This window comes from Hakea prostrata, chromosome 5 (genome assembly GCF_041222555.1).
Source record: "Hakea prostrata isolate BN-2017 chromosome 5, UWA_Hpros_2, whole genome shotgun sequence".
Classification (NCBI taxonomy): Eukaryota; Viridiplantae; Streptophyta; class Magnoliopsida; order Proteales; family Proteaceae; genus Hakea; species Hakea prostrata.
This window is the reverse complement of record NC_142604.1, coordinates 7892612-7910380: the sequence shown is the minus strand read 5'-3', so window position 1 is coordinate 7910380 and position 17769 is coordinate 7892612. Positions and strand designations below refer to the sequence as shown.

Genomic DNA, 17769 nt, shown 5'->3' with positions numbered 1-17769 from the left:
ATTTCTGGTGGATATTTTAGCTGACGATTGTGGCTACAGGAAAAAGTAGATATTCTTGGAAGAAGTTAGTTATGGCCGTTGGTATCTAACCCAAGTATCACAATGTTGAATTTCATATAAATTTGAATCTCCTGTTGAGAGGAAAATGGGAAAGATCATCCTGAAAACAAATTAAATTCCATCCAGGAAAAAGAAAAAGAAAAAGCCAAATAAAAAAGGGAAGAATAATGCAAGGTGTTATTCTCTTCTGGCTTTTCTTAACTTCTTTTACCTGGACTGTTAATGGAGAAAGAATCCTTGAAGAAAAAGCAGTTGCACCAACCCCTAAAGAAACAGGCACTGCACCAGGAGGCTCCGGAGGCATTTTCGACGTTATGCGTTATGGCGCTAAAGGAGATGGACGAAGCGACGATACCAACGTAATCAATCCTCAATTCTTAATTCTCATTCTTTTTTTTCTTTTCTTTTCTTTTCTTTTCTTTTCTTTTCTGGTTTGCAGAGAGAGATCATGAACCCTAAATTTTGCAGGCTTTCATGGCGGCTTGGAAAGAAGCATGTCAATCTTCAGGTTCAGCGACACTTTCCATACCAAAAGGAAGCTTCTTAGTTGGTCCCCTTAAATTCAAGGGGCCCTGGCAAAACACGGGTTCCCTTACTGTCCAGATGCAGGTGTATTTCTATAGCAAAAAAAACATTTCTTTCTTCTCAAAACAGATTGGATTGTCCCCTAACATGAGGTTTTCAATTATCTGTACAGGGTGACTTGAAGGCAATCACGGATTTGAGCAAATATGATTCGGATGATTGGGTCGAGTTTGGATGGGTGACCGGATTGACGTTGACCGGGAGGTGGGACTTTTGATGGCCAAGGCGCTGTATCATGGCCTGCCAATAAATGCCCTAAAAGTCTCACCGATTGTAAAGTTCTTCCAACAGTAAGTGGATATGGATTCAACTATTTTACTTGCTAGTTTTGTGTAATCTATCGTTAGGGTTTCATTAACAAAGGTAACTTTATTTTGTTGCAGAGTGTGAAGTTTGTTAGCATGACCAAAACAATAGTGAAGGGGATAAAGTCTTTAAATAGCAAGTTCTTCCACATTGCTTTGCTCAGCTGCACAGACTTTCAAGGGAGCGATATCACAATCACTGCACCAGGAGACAGCCCTAACACAGATGGAATCCACATAGAACGAAGCAGTGGTGTTAGCATCTCTAATTCTGTAATTGGTACCGGCGATGATTGCATCTCCATCGGACAAGCCAATTCCAATGTCCACATCAATGGTGTCACCTGTGGACCTGGTCATGGCATTAGGTTGGTGCATGAATTGATCTTGATCTTAAATCCTGCTACAAAACCTCAAATTCATTCACGAAATTTGTTGATTTGATTGCTTCTTGTAGTGTTGGAAGCTTGGGGAAATACCCGAAGGAAGGTGATGTGAGAGGGCTTACTGTTGAAAATTGTAAATTAAGTGGAACAACGAATGGAATTAGGATCAAGACATGGCAAAACTCACCTGACGCCAGTGCGGCTTCTAACATGACCTTTGAACACATTGAAATGAAAAGTGTTACTAATCCAATCATCATCGACCAGACATATTGTCCTTACGCCAAATGTGATTCCAAGGTTAGTAACTAGAAACCACCAAATTCATTCATTGCTGCAACTTTTTTGCTTCGTTGAGGCGTTTTAACAAACACTTTGGAACATGACAAATGGATTAATATTGCAGGCACCATCAAAAGTTGCGTTGAGTGACATATCCTTCAGGCACATTACAGGAACTTCATCTTCTCCAGTGGCGGTGACATTGGAGTGTAGCCAAGGGGTGCCATGTAAGAATGTGAATCTTGAAGATATTCACTTGGAACCTGCAACAGGAGGAACCGCAACTACGTCAACGTGTCAGCATGTCAATGCCAAATATATTGGAACCCAAATTCCTCCAGCCTGTAAATCCACCCTGTAAACATAGGGTTCGGCTCCTCTCCAGAGGGTGAATATCTCCCCCGGGGGGCCCACTGAAATCTAACATCTTGCCAGGTGGAACATACCGATTCAAGGACTTTTTTACCATAATTTTAATCTATGCCCCCCTTAGCCAATGGAGGGTTAGTAGGATGGCCAGGAACCTGACTTCTCTCGAAAGTGAGAGGTTGTGGGTTCAACCATGCCGGCGGCATATGTAATATCTCCATCCCACAATTTCCCTATGTATAACCAACTAAGAACACTCAGTTGGTTAACAGTTAATTCAATAAATTTTATGATGAAAATACATTTGTGTCCTTTTGGATTTCTTTTATTTCTTTACTAAGGTTGGGTCCCCTTAATGTAATATATTATGTGTGGGTCCCAGTCAAACTAACAGTATTTGTCGTTATTAAGTATATTTAAATTTCAAACGTGAATGGACCAAAATGCCCTTTAGGTTATTTAATACATTGTGTTAATATATGGGTTTTTTTTGGGGGGGGGGAGAAAATTAATATATAGTTTTAAAAAGAGATAATTGGTCATTAAGCGTTAATTTTATGGTTAATATATACAATAACACAATATATTAAATAATATAAGGGCATTTTGGTCCTTCTCCGTTTGAAATTTGAATATACTTAACGGCGGCTAACAATGTTAGTCTAGTTGGGACCCACATGTAATGTATTACGCTAAGGGGACCCAACATTAGTTTGTGGTCCACTAAGGGAACCCACATGTATGAAAACACTTTTTTTTTTAACCTACCAAAATAAATACGAGGAAAAAAAAACTTACCAAACTAAACAAAATCACATCTTTCTTTTGTTCCGATTTCTTTTATTTTATCTTTATCCTTATTTTTTGGTAAGGGTTCTTACTTTTATTCGATCTACCAAACAAATTTACAAAAAGAACAAAAAATAAGAACTTATCAAAAAATTCCCTCACAAAAACGCAAGTGAATGTGCAGTTTGAAGCTTCAAACCTCTGCAACTTAAGGCGGAAGGCCAAGAATCTACTTCAAATCCATTGATTTAGTTCTTCATTTTTTGGTATTATAAGTCTTGGTTTTCAACTTGATCAGAGGTTTTGATCCTCTTCTTGAATCCTTTGTTGAGTTCTAAAGTTCAGCAGCAAGGGCTCTGATCACCATGAAAGAGAATCAGTTATGGGCGACGGTAGAGGCCTAAGTCATCATGGAGAGTATTGTGAGAACAAACATCGCGAAATAGCGAATCGGAAAAGAAACAAAAATGGAAACTTATAGAGATTTAACGTGGTTCACCCACTGATCTGGTATACTATGTCCACGTGCAAAGAATAAGAGTTTTTCTACCTTGTAAATGAAAGACAAAATTAGATCTTACAACTAATCGCTAAGAAGGCGTTACAAGAACTCTAGTCTCAAATCTCAAATCTCTCAGTAATGTGGTAGGCGAACATAAGATACATATCTATAGACTCTAATCAAGTAATTGGGTCTGGCCGAAGCCCACCTCTTCTACCACAGATCTCCACAAACGGATCATTCAGGTCGCCCACTAAAATATGTCTGTGCGGGTTCATCTTCCAAATCGGGTATAAAAATTCGGGTCAAAGCATAACAATTCTAAGACCAGATTTTTATCAAAGGTTGCAACATCGAAGGATTACTATTTACGTAACTTGATATGTTCTGATAAAATTTTAATTCATTTTCTTTTGTGTTGTACATGCTCGAGCGCTTTTGGTTGTCAAAATACATGAGAAATAAAAATGAGATTTAACAGCAAGGGAAGAGACATTTTTGAACTCTGGGCCTTGACATTGAATAGAACGTTGACTGCAGAGAACAACTTCTTCTTTCGCAAGTCGCAGGTTTGGTGAGTTTTTTTCCTTCTCATTTATTTGAAGGGCTAAATGATGGATTTAAGTGAACAGTGGATTTAAGCAAACAGTTGGTCTTCCTCTTTGGTTTGAGAAGTTGCAGAGGAACAGTTTGTTTTTCACCATCTATTTTCAAACCCTACCATTTTTTGCAGGGAGTTAGTTTAATGATTGGGTTAAATAAAAGAAAGAAACTCGAAATAATACAAGGGTATTTTGGTCAAAAAAATTGTAAAATCAACGGTTTTTGTAAAGTTGTATATAGTTGCTCATTTCTGAAAACCACAGGGGAACCAAATGCAGAAGAAATCTATTTTGAACAAAAGGTGACTGGAACAAACTTCAAAATGTCCAGATGAAAATTACTTTTTATCTTATTTTCTTTCCTTCTACCTTAATCAAGAGGTCCAAATTACCTATGCGAGAGAGAGAAATTGTATCAAATGTCCAGATGAAAATTACTTTTATCTTATTTTGAACAAAAGATGACTAGGCTCATTGTCTAGTTATTTTGAGTTGATAAGACAGTGACCAACTAATAAAATTGTAACTCTTTTTCTTTGTTAGGAACCCGCGAATCGAATGCAAAAATGTTAATATTAGAGCGATCAATCACACACAATCGAATAGAAAACAAGGAAGAAGGAGATAGGGCTGCAACTGGGCCGGGCTTTTGCAATCCCAAGCCCAACCCTATATGTTCTAATATGAGCCCATTCCCGCCCTGACCCTAGTTCAGGGCCAGGGATTATTGTCCCTGGCCCTAAGCCCTACAGGGCCAAGCCAAGCCCATCCCCGCCCTAATTGGCCCTAAATTGGGCCGGGTCGAGATGGGTTGGCCCTAATTGGCCCTAATTGGCCTTGGCCCTAACCCTGATTGGCCCTGATTGGGCCTGATTAGCCCGATTGGCGTTGTCCCTAGCCCTGATTGGCCCTGATTGACCTTGTCCCTAGCCCTAAATGGCCCTGACCCTAATTAGCCTTGTCCCTGGCCCTAACCCTATCTTGGCCCTAGCCTTAATTGGTCATTTCTTGGACCTAAAATAACAAATGTAAATTCATAAAAAAATAAAAATAAAAATAAAAGTATCATAAGTAAACTAAAAATAAATTCATAGAAATATAAGATGATTCAAGCTCATACAAAATGATAAAATACTCAATAAGTTGATAGTGTTGCTTTAAACATAAATAAATTCATACTTCATAATTCTATATTGATCTTTGAAAGTTTCTCATTGCTTTGATGATGGAAATTGAAAACCTCTCCCATTACCTTGGTGATGGAAATTGAAAACCCCTCCCATTGATATCCTTATTCAACAAAAAAAAAATCATATTCAAAACTTTGTTAACAAGTAAATCTACGATAATTTAGTATTGATATTTTTTTCGTAGTTAAAGAAAAGGGATAATTACTACTGCCCCCTTGTACTTTGGTTTTATTACTAATCAAACCTCTTTCTTTATGAAATTACTGTTGCCCCCCTCACTTCTAACGGTGTTAAGTGGTTGTTAACATCAAATATGTAATGTCTATTTTGCCCTTCATTAAAAATTAAGAAGTTAAAAAATATGACATTACCGTCATTTTTAGAAACTATATTGAATGTCAATTATATCATTAAAATCTTATATTTTACAATAAATTTTGACTTTGGTGGGACCACACATTTTGTACAATGGTTAGCATATATTTGGAGATTTTCAATTTCCAACTTTGAATTACATTTGATATTTCCTAATATTTTAGTTTCTATTTTAAGTTTTATTTAATCACATATTTCCTTTATTCGGCGATTTCTTTTTAGAGAAGAAAAATCAAATCTTTTCTTTATTCGGTAGTTTCTTTTTAAAAAAGAAAAATTAATTTAAAGTTAATTTTTCTCCATAGTTAATTAAGGATAGTATTAAAACTTGCAAAAGAGTAAATAAGTAATGAGATAATTGTAAGGTTATTTTTGGGTTTTTGAGAAAATATATAAATGCCACATCATCAGTGAACTAACTGAGCTTAATGGAAGGGGGCATTAGTAATTTTAGACAAAGTTAAAGGTTGGATTAGCAATTTTAAAAAGTAGAGGGGATAAAGTAGTAATAAAATCAGAGTACAAGGGGGCAACAGTAATTATCCCTAAAGAAAATTATATTTTAGTTATAAACATAGCTATCAGTCCTTAATAAGTCTTTATTATATTTTAGTTATAAACATAGCTATCAGTCCTTAATAAGTCTCTCTCTCTCTCTCTCTCTCTCTCTCTCTCTCTCTCTCTCTCTCTCTCTCTCTCTCTCTCTCTCTCTCTCTCTCTCTCTCTCTCTCTCTCTCTCTCTCTCTCTCTCTCTCTCTCTCTCTCTCTCTCTCTCTCTCTCTCTCTCTGTGAAATTTCACATTGGAGGCAAAAAAAAAAAATGTCAATATTCATGATGAGAAGTTGGGGTGTAGATTTGTTAGATATTAATTCTCTATATACTAGCTTTTATTATTTATAATATATTATCTCGCCTTAGTCCCAAAAAAAAAAATCAATGATTTTTTGGAACTAAAAATTACTTTATTCAAAAAATAAAAATTATCTTTAAAATAATATTAAAAATGAACTCATAGTCTAATATTATCAATATGATTGAAGGTCAAAGTCGAGAGTTATAGTTATACCAATGTTAATGTGAAGATTAGGGTATAAAATCTAATACATGATCAGGGTCAAATTAACATTAAGACTGGAGCCAAAATTAGGGTCAGGATCGGGCCAAAATCAGGTGGATGTTTACTAGATTGGTAATAAAGATATAATTTATTTTTATTAATTTTTTTACAAAACATGATCATGTTTTTAAAATTTGACAGGTGTCAAATATTCACCCATGTAGATTATAATTAATTCCTCTCCATATGGGTGGAGGGTTTAGACTCAAATCAGGGCCAAAATCATGGCCAGAATCAGGGCCAGAATCAAGGCCAAGATCAGGGCCAAATCAATGCTAGAATCATGGCCAAAATCAGGGCCAAGATTATGGTCAAAATCAGGGAGGGACCTGGATGGGCTAGGCGGGCCAGAGAGTAATCCTAGGCCCACCCTTGGCCCTAATTCAAGGTCAGAATATTTTGGCCCTAACCCGCCCTTAGGGCCTAAATCTTTAGCCCAAACCCTATTCGGGCTCAGGGTGGGCTTAGGATAGGTCAGGGCCGCCAGGGCCAAACTTGCACCCCTACTTGTATTGACTAGAAATTGAAATCCTCATTAGTTTCAAGATTTTCTACTCTGGTTTCAACACACACTTTATCTACTTGTGGTAGATCTTTTATCTCAAACAAGCTAGTTTGTAGGAAAATTTAGCTATAGAATAAATAAAAAAAATGTGTCTATATCTTGAGATTATGTATTAAAAACACATTAAAACTCCTTGTATTTGTCTTATATGTTTTTAAATTAGTAAACTAAATTCCAACCAACAATAGTAGACTTTGCTCATAAACCATATCAGTCATTTTCAATGAGTTTTTAAGAAAATATAACTCATTTGTCATGTATAGAAGCCCTATAATGGCATGTACACGAAAAATCAGATGAAAAAAATCATGAATTAGATGCGGAGACCACATGTTGAGATGGATGAGAAAAATTCCTGAGTTTCGACTAGATTCCATGAGATCTCAATTTTTGACCGTCCAAAACCGGGCTCGACACCGAGAATACCAGAATCTCTCCATCTCCTTTTTACTGGTGTTGATTAGTTGTTTCAGCATGAAGGATATTGGTTCATATTGCCAATGGTGGATTAATAAAACGGTTAAAAGCCCAACTTTCCACGGGGAGGTCCTGGGTTTGCACCCATCCGGCGCGCCCCACCTAAAAACTCTCGGAAAAAAAAAAAATCATATTGCCACCTTTACGATACCCAAAAACGGTGCAAGACATTAATAGACTCAACTGAGAGTAATTAAGACTTATACTTTATTCGATCTGTTGGTTTTAGCGAGAAGGAAAGGAAGGACCAGTTTCCTTTCAAAGCATAAATCTACATTGGAAAGTGAAGTTAAAGACAGGGAATTAAGTATAAAGTTTAAGCCATCATCAGGTTAAATTCTTGAAAATCAACAACACCGTTACCATCCAGGTCGAACTTCTGAATCATAGCCTTACACTCTTCATGAGATCTTTCATCACCAAGCCGGCTGAACATCCTCTGCAACCCTTTAGGTGTAATGCACCCACACCCTTTCTCCACTTCAAACATCTCAAAGGCACTTCTAAGGTCTTCATCATTTTCCCCATCTCGATCATCACGTTCCACCAACTTCACAAAATCATCAAAATCCATTAAATTATCTCCATCTGTATCAAGATCATTGATCACATCTTGAGCCTGCTCATGGGTTACGTAATCTCCAATGGAAGCAAAGTAGGACCTGAGTTCCTCACCAGAGATTTTTCCATCTCCATCACTGTCAAAGTAACCAAATACTTGCTGAAGCTGGTCTTTTTTTGATCTGGGTGTAAGTGAAATAATAGGAGAAGAAGCACTACGAGGGCTTGACATGTTTGATTTGGAAGGAAGAAGTCGAGGGAGGCTCAGCTTGAAACTCCTGTTGGATAACCATCTTGATGGTGATGATGGCTTTGAAACAGCTGTAATGGTAGACATGAATGAAAGAGCAGTAATGCTGAATGAGTACTGTTTCCTGTTTTGTTAGCTCCAGCTCTGAAGGAAATGGAAGAAGATGTAGAGATTTATATAGAGGCCAACTGGGTTCAGGTAGAGTGAAATAAATGTTCCTGAAATCTGAAGGGAAGATTCTGAAATCTGTGAAAGAAAAGTATAGAAGTCTTGAAAATAAGTTGCGTGTTAGAGGGATTGAAGGGTAGAGATTGAGGGTTAGGTTGCGTGAGAATTCTGGGTGGAAGGAAAGTTCATGGCAGCTTCGTTAGGGACCCAGGAGTCCAACAGCCAGCCCCAGAAGAAATTAGTGAAACCTGCATCACGTCGCATATGGATCTAAGTTCATAATTTATGTGTCTCACTAGGATGAGAAATCGATTTTTCTCGCCAACCAAACAGACAAGGACCATGCAGGGCCACTTTGAATGTATATGGAGTGGATTTTACTAATATAAAATGCATATACATGGGAATCTTTCTCTACTGTTACTATGTGGTAGACGGGTGCGAAGAGCGTTCAACTTGAATGCTGCGCATTTATGTGAGGCTACGGTTGAGATCAAATTTCAATCATTTATTTTGAAGGTGTTGAAAATCGAAATAAACGGTCGAGAACAAAATTTAGGTCGAGATCAATCTCGACCGTCGGCAGCACAGTGTTGTGTATTTAATGCGCAGCACTGAAGTTTAACCTGTGCAAAGAATACAATTGCTTCAGTGTTGCGTAGCACCGTGTAACCCATAGTCTAAATGAAAACTTGTGATCGAGACGAAATCTCAACCGCTCGATCGATTCACCTCGAAAAAAAATGTATGTCAAGTGTTGCCTTCCATTGGAGAAAATTTTAGTGGTAAAAATCATGGATAGAATAGTCATCATGCTTTGTTGAAATATTAGTACTTGGTCCTTAATGTTTAATTATAATTCTAATCCTGTATGCATGTATCTACAGTGGAAAGCAACTCAACATATCATCTCATAAAATATGTAAGATTTACTATCTACAAATGGTGTATATAGATAAATAGAAATAGATTTTTCCCCATGGACAAATGTATAAAAATCTAAGAGCTTTAATTTCTTCTTTCTTTCTTTTTTATTTATTTTTTTTTTTATGAAAAGATTCTTTTAGAACAAGAGTTGTTATTATTATTATTATTTTTTAAAGGGATAATTACTAATGGCCTCCTGTATTTTGATTTTATTACTATTGTATCCTATGTACTTTTCAAAATTACTAATCCAACCTTTAACTTTGTCTACAATTACTATTGCCCCCCTAACGTAACGGTAGTTACAGTAGTACCCTTGATATAGCACTTTTATACTTTCTCAAAAATTCTAAAATACCCTTATACTTATCTCGTTACTTATTTATCCTTTTGTCAAGTTACAATAGTACCCTTAATTAATTATGGAAAAAAAATAACTATAATTTGTTTTATTCTAAAAGAAACCCACCAAATAAAAAAAGAATGATTGAATAAAACTCAAATAGAAACCGAAGAAGAAGGAAAATCAAATTCAACTCAAATTGGAAACTAAATATCATCTAAATATTTCAAAATAAATGAAGTTTAGTGAAGGTGGGAAACCAAATCGGATTTGGATTTTGCGCATTTTTTTAATTCAAAATAACTGAAAGCTTATTGAAGGCGGAAAACCAAATCAAATTCGGATTTTGCCCATTTCTTTAATTCAAAATAAATGAAGTTTAATAAAGATGGGAAACCAAATCGGATTTGGATTTTGCCCATTTCATTAATTCAAATAATTGAAGTTCACGGTAAAATTGACATTTAATCTTGTTTTTATAAATTGGTAGCATCGTCTTTTGATTTCTTAATTATAATGAAGGGCAAATTAGACATTACATATTCAAACTTAATGGCTACTTAACACCGTTATAAAGAAGGGGGCAACAGTAATTTCATAAAAAACAGAGTTTTATTAATAATAAAATCAAACTATAGGGCCAACATTAATTATTCCTTTTTTAAACGTTGATTTAAGTCCAGGAATAATGACATTGATTCCACACTCCCATGGAATATGAATATTTTATTATTTCTGTTTCCTGTCTGCACTCTCTCAGTGGGCGACTTGTAAGTTAATAAAGTCCAAGGTGTGGCCCTCAACTCAATTTCCAAAGTGATGTATAAGTCATGGATCTTGGCTCTCTTTCCTGTAGTGGTTTTTTTCATGGATCTTGGCTCTCTTTCCTCTAGTGGGTTTTTTTTTTTTTTTTTTTTTTTAATAAGGATTCTTATTGAAGTTGTACTAAAGACCTGGCCGAACAGAGCTCTAATAACCACTCAGAGGAATATAAAAACTAAGTAACAACACTGTGAGAGCCTTTTAGGCTAGGGAATCTGCAATTAAATTGAATTCTCTAGAAATAAAACAAAAGCTTAAAGCCCATGAGTTTTGAGGACAAGTACAACTTGTCTTCAACAATAGGCTGGACATAGAAAGGTGATTGGGCTGAGTTTGATAAGAGGGAGTTAGACCAGAATCTGGAAATCCGACTCTACTTCCAGAAATTCAAAGCCTTCTCCTATCACATACAACAGCACACCATAACGAGACACCATTGTCTCTCCTTACAATACAAAGCTTAAAGCCAGAGGAATCAAAACTGCTACCAAAGGTTTACCCGTGCAATCTCTGAGTAGCATGCCTGATCCTCCCTTCTTCTCTTGTCACCTTCATTCAGCCATTGTACCTTTGACTTTTGCCTGGAAAAAATTTCTTCAGACTTTTGCAATTTCTCCAATTCTTTTTGTGGGAAATCCTCCTTAATCTGAGAAGCTTCTGTAAGTCCTCTCCCTTGGAAGGCATTGATTTCCTTCATTAGCTTTGTAATATGAGATTTTAAATGTCCGAAGTATTCCTTGTTCCACTTTCTTAAATCTTCCTCACACCCTGTTAATTTTTTAACCTGGATTGTATGAGGGGGGATTCATCATTCTTCATCCATGCTCTTCTAACAATTTCTTCACAGTTAGGATCAGTCAACCACATAGCTTCGAATCTGAATGGACATGGTCCTCTTGAAGGTCTACCTTCCCAATCTGTTAGAAAAGGAGAGTGATCTGATGAAATTGTTGTTTATACCATAACTACCATCTCTGGAAAATTTACTAACAAATCAACTGAAGCAAAGGCTCTGTCTAGTTTCATCTGAACATTTGCCATCCCTAACCACTTATTACCCCAAGTGTGGTTTGTTCCATGGGATCCCAGGTCAACAAGACCACGCTTCTGTATCATTTCTTGGAAGTTTTGAATGTCTCTAGACCCTTTGCATAACCCACCTTTCTTCTCCCACCATGCTAAAATAGAATTAAAATCTCCAAAGCATAACCATATAGGAGATGAAATCCAATTTTTCTTATTACTTTCTCCACCTTCTGTCGACTGATCATGGTCTCCATCAGAAATATGAATGCCGGCTTCGTCTGTTTTGCAAGCCTCATCATCATTCGAACTATAGAGATGCATGCTAACCCTCTACAGTTCCAACTATATAGAATCATTGCTCCCCGTGAGGCTGATCTCTTCACCGCCAGGCCCAGATCTTCTAATTTCTTGACTTCTGCGAGCTCACGTTTCTCCTCTGACTTCCGTTTCCTCTTCGGCGGTTCTGCGCGCCTCTGTTTTTTTTCGGCCTAATTTCTTTGGCCTACTATCTATCTCCACATTTGCCCTTTGTACTCTCCACTTTCGGGCTTGCTTGGACGACTCCCAACCTTTCGTTTGTTCGTTTTGCTTTTCTTTGCTTTGGACTCCCTTGTGGCGTGTTTCTCGCTCGGGGTTGTGATTTTTTGGGGTTGTTTGCGCTCCTCTGCTTCCTCTTCTCGTTTTCCGTCCTCGGGCGGTTGGGTCGGTTGGTCGTTTTGTGTGTTGTGGCGGTCCGTTTGGTGTGTTTTCTCGGCGTTTGATTGAACTCCTAAAATAGTGTTTCTATCTCCAAAAATACACAAAACTGTTGCAGTGCTTCTCGAAGTAGAAACACTAGGTGGGTTATGAAACGGATTTTATGTTTTTTTACTTATTTTTTATTTTTATTATTTTTTTTAAATTTATTTACTTACTTACATTTGGATGATTATACTAGTCATGTGGTGCAATCTCAATATTAATGATCTAAATTAGTTGTGACATGGTATTCAAGCAACCAATAGAATATCAAAAACCAAGAATTTCTTCTACTATTGGTGGATCTTTAGACTTTAACTCAAACAAGCTAGTTTGTGAGAAGATTTACCTAGAGAATAAAAGAAAATAACTATGTCCATATGTTGAGATTCTCGTTTTTGTTTGTATGTTTCTAAATTGGTAAGCTAAATTCCAACAAACAATAGTAGACTTGGCTCACAAATCATAACAATCACTTTCAGCGAGTTTTTAAGAAAGTAACTCATTAGTCATGTGTAGACGAAAAATCAGATGAAAAACCCGTGATTTAGGTGTCAAAACCACGTGTCAAGAGAAATTCCCGAGTTTCGACCAAATACCATCGAAATTGCTTCACTTAATGTGCATGACAGTCAAGTGAAATTTTGAACCGTTAGATCCGAAATTTTGGTCCAGATTTTGATCTCGACCAAGATTTGGATCCCACAGACCAAAATAAACCGAGATCTCAGTTTTTGGTTGGTTGAAACCGAGATTTTGAACCAAGAGAACCTCTCCATCTCCTTTTTCCTAACGTTGATTAGTTGCTTTAGCATGAAGAACAACAAGCATGTTGGTCCATATTGCTTCCTTTACGATACCAAAAAGGTGGAAGAAAATAAAATTAGACTCAACTGAGAGTAATTAATACTTCTTCTTTATTCTGTTCTTTTTTGAGCAAAGGAAAGGAAGGAGAAGCTTCCCTTACAAAGCATAGGTGGATGTTAAACACAGGGAATTAAATATACAGTTTAAGCCATCATCAGGTTAAATTCATGAAAATCAAGAACACCATTACCATCCAGATCGAATTTCTGAATCATAGCCTTACACTCTTCATGGGACCTTTGGTCTCCAAGCCGACTGAACATCCTCTGCAACCCTTTAGGTGTAATGCACCCACACCCTTTCTCCACTTCAAACATCTCAAATGCAGTTTTAAGGTCTTCATCATCTTCCCCACCCCGATCATCACGTTCCACCAACTTCACAAAATCATCAAAATCCATTAAATTATCTCCATCTGTATCAAGATCATTGATCACACCTTGAGCCTGCTCATGGGTTACGTAGTCTCCAATGGAAGCAAAGTAGGACCTGAGTTCATCACCAGAGATTTTCCCATCTCCATCACTGTCAAAGTAACCAAATACTTGCTGAAGCTGGTCTCTTTTTGATCTGGGTGTAAGTGAAATAGTAGGAGAAGAAGCACTGCGAGGGCTTGAAACGTTTGATTTGGAAGGAAGAAGACGAGGGAGGCTTAGCTTGAAACTCCTGCTGGATAACCATCTTGATGGTGATGATGGCTTTGAAACACTAGTGCTAGCCATGAATGAGAGAGCAGCGATGACGAAAGAGCTAACTACTGTTTCCTGTTTTGCTAACTCTAGCTCTGAAGGAAATGGAAGAAGATGTTGAGATATATATAGAGAGCAACTGGGTTCAGACTTCAGGAAGAATTATTGAAATAGATGTTCCTGAAGATTCTGAGATCTGTGAAGAAAAGTATAGGAGACTTGAAAAGAAATTGCGTGTTAGAGGGATTGACGGGTAGAGATTTTTCTGGTTAGGTTGCGTGAGAATTCCGGGTGGAAGGAAAGTTCATGGCAGCTTCGCCAGGGACCCAGGAGTACTACCGTCCATCACCCAACTCAGAGGAAATTGAGTGAAAACTGCGTCACATCGCATATGAATCTATCGGAATATGTGTCTCGCGTGGAAAAGAAATCGAATGAGAATTCGATTTTTCTCGCCTACCAAACAGACAAGGACCATGCAGGGCCAGTGGATTCTAGTTGCAGAAAATTTATATACATGAACATGAGAATCTTTTTTCCACCGTGAGTGTGTGCTGGAGGGGTGGGAGGAAAGTATAGTGCTTTGGAAAAACATGTTATTATATTTTTTTTAACTTCTTTTGACTATGAAAAGCATTCTCATACCAAAAAACGAATATGAAAAGCATTCAAGCTGGTTGGAATTTCTATTCAAAAAACTATACAGTGGGACTCTCTTGAATGGGACTGAAGAAATGCTCTAGATGAAATGGAATAACTCAAATCTAGGGTGGGCATGCACGTATGTACGGACATTGAATGTAGTAGGGGTAGTACATCTATTCCTTTCCATTTTTAAAATATTAGTCCTTGACCTGTAATTTTTTTTTTTTTTTTGGTTGCCAACCCCGGTTTCTAAGGCTTTGCCTGACTAATCCGGTGTTCGACCCGAGTCGCACACCTGGCTGTGGTGGGTGAGTCTCCCAGCGGGGATTTTTTGCATCCACAAGGTTTCGATATCGAAACCTTGCTTAAGCGGACCAAGCTGCTTACCACTTTGACCAGCAATATTATTAACAGTAAAAACCATGAGTTTATGTGAAATATCAATATTTAGTTCCCTAATGTTAAATCTTGGTTCTGTCTTATGAGCATTTTTTGTGCACATACTCATAGTATAAAATAGCTTAACAATCACAGGGGCAAATATAAAGTTTTGTCTTTTTTAATGTGCATGGCATGTGCCTTTTTTTTTTTTTTAGGGAACGAAGTGAACTTATATTAAGCTCTCTAGCCAAGGACTAAAGGTTAACAAAAACCTGTATGGTTCCGATGAAAAATTCAAGAAAAAAATTCATAAGTTGCGTTGGTTCCATTGGAGACGAAGCGCAGCGGAATCTCTTTATCTTTAGTCTCCCTTTTGGAACTTACTTGAACTTGAAGTTGATTCTATGATCAACTTGATGCTGGATCTTCTCTTTTAGACTTTTCCCTATTCACTGGCTTGATAAAATAATCTCTGACTTACGCAGAGAATAATGTGATAAAAGTTAGGGTTTAGAAGAGGGACTTAGCATTCTTTATATAAGCAAACCCATTAGATCGTCCATTAAGATCTAATAATCCATATTAGCTCACAGTTGCCAGTCCATATAAAGAATTTTAGTAACTTTATATTACCCATATTAGACCAATAAGGAAATCAAATCAAAATATAACACAATAAATGAAGCACATCTTATGTAAAATATTTTATTAATATTCTAACAGTGTTTACAAAGCAAACAAGGCAGTGACACCCGCCAAAACCTATTTAACTTGAAAACTCTTGAGCCCCTAGCAAGATAATACGTCTGAGTATTAAGAGACATGCTGATGAAGCTGAACCTAACAAAGGAAATAGAAGCTGAAATCTATAAAATGTCATTAACGATGCTGTAACTTGGCCAATCTAGTGATGTTACGTGGCTATTTAAGGCTTTTACGGTAGGCAGACAATTCAAGAAGATCATTACCTATGTAATATGAAGTTCCAAAATCAAAAAAAATCAAAAAAAAAAAAAAAAAGTGAAAATTTAAAATATATGATTAGATACGCGTCATGTCATAAAATAAGACACAATACTTATCTACAAGTGCAATATAGAGATAACTGGGAATATTTTTTTTTTTTCTTTTCCAGTGGACAAATAAATGTATACAAATCTAGATTCATCCAGACCACACTCCAAGAATGGCTTATATATATAGCATATATATCCTCCATAAAACATCAAGAAAAAATAGAAGTCATAGATGCTACTAGTTTGTGTACTTGTCCTCTTATTTAATACTAAGTTAATCAAAAAAATCTAGATTCATTTACAAGAATTAGAACAGAGTTGCAACAAGCATTGAAAGGAAAGTTCCTCTTTGGCATTTAATGACATATATTGACTTCTGAATTCCGTCGAATATGAATATTTTATTTATTTTCTTTTCTTGTCCGCACCCTAAAATGGCTGACGTATAAATTAAACAAATAAGACGATGCAACCAATGAGGATTTTGGAAAGAAAATCATGTCTCCTTATGCTGCTGATGAAAATGAAATGCATCTAAATCTATTATATTGTTATTAAATTTACCCTTAACTCAAAGAAATAAAACTTCTTAGACTATTATGCTTGTCCATATGTTGAGCCCAATATGGATAATATCTCAATTAGACGTTTAATGAGAAGGGGGGGGAAAATAGAGCTTACGTACGTAATCATATTTGCTGTTAGATTTTAATTTTATTATAAAAAATAAATAAAATAATGAAATAATGAAATAATGAAATTTTCAAGTTACGATTATTATCCTCGTCTTTGTCATATGTGATATCAATGACTATTAGGGTTGGATTATAGCCAAACTCAAGAATAAAAATCAAGGATTTTTTTTTTTGGTAAACATAAATATTTATTAATAGAACCGTGTTATACACCTAGTTGAGGAAGATCCTGCAATCAGGGAGTGGAATGTGGCCAAAATGTCCTACACGGTGTGGATTATAGCCAATCTCAAGACCAAAAATCAAGGATGGATGGGAACAAATCAGGCGAAACAAACATTAATTATAGGCCGACTCTTGAGTGTGAGTTAATGCTAAAGTCTTCAATTGAGGCTCCTTTCAAGCTAAGGTAGGTTAAGGTTATCAATGTTGAACTTGCATCCATGCTTAATAGGAGATAACTAGAATTATTAAAATAAAAAAATATTAATTTGGGTGGATGAAACCCTATGCGATTATATTTAGTCCTACATCGGGTTGAAAGGAGCTGATTATATCGTTTATATATAATAAGGGCCTATGTAATATTAATTTGGGTGGATGAAACCCTATGTGATGCGAATGAGCCTGAACCCTGTTGTGTCACTGCCATGGTTATATAAATATATATTAATATTAATAATTTTATATGACGTGGGTCGTGGGTCATAAGGCCTTGATCCAGAGAGCCCTATTTCGGAAAGCCCACTGCTAAATGAAAACGTGGAGATGCCATTAGAGAAACACTTTCTTGTAGGGAGATCAACTGGATAGGTACCTTCTTGAAGGGAGTTGAGCTAGATAGGTACCCTCACACAGAGAGATGACATTACCCTTTCACCCACAGCCTTTTCGAGTTCATTCTATACACCGAATTTCGTCTTCATCTTTCTTTCTCTCTCTCCCTGTTGTTGTTCTGTTAAGCAGTGAACATAACCTGATTACACCTTAAGTAATCTTTCTGGGATGCAACCTTAAAGGTTTGAGCTGATTGATC

General features: G+C 36.5%; 1 protein-coding gene and 2 pseudogenes across 1 annotated transcript; 1 reads left to right on the top strand and 2 right to left on the bottom strand.

The window, feature by feature from the left end:
• Positions 1-227: 227 nt before the first annotated feature.
• LOC149014816 (exopolygalacturonase-like) lies at positions 228-1979 on the top strand (annotated as a pseudogene).
• A 5810-nt stretch (positions 1980-7789) lies between these two features.
• Positions 7790-8643, bottom strand: LOC149014815 (putative calcium-binding protein CML41 pseudogene; annotated as a pseudogene).
• Positions 8644-13236: 4593 nt separating this feature from the next.
• LOC149014814 (putative calcium-binding protein CML41) lies at positions 13237-14347 on the bottom strand. The gene has a single exon (XM_089156001.1). The coding sequence runs from the start codon at positions 14027-14029 to the stop codon at positions 13451-13453; it is 579 nt and encodes a 192-aa protein (XP_089012127.1). The 5' UTR covers positions 14030-14347; the 3' UTR covers positions 13237-13450.
• Between the last annotated feature and the right edge of the window lie 3422 nt (positions 14348-17769).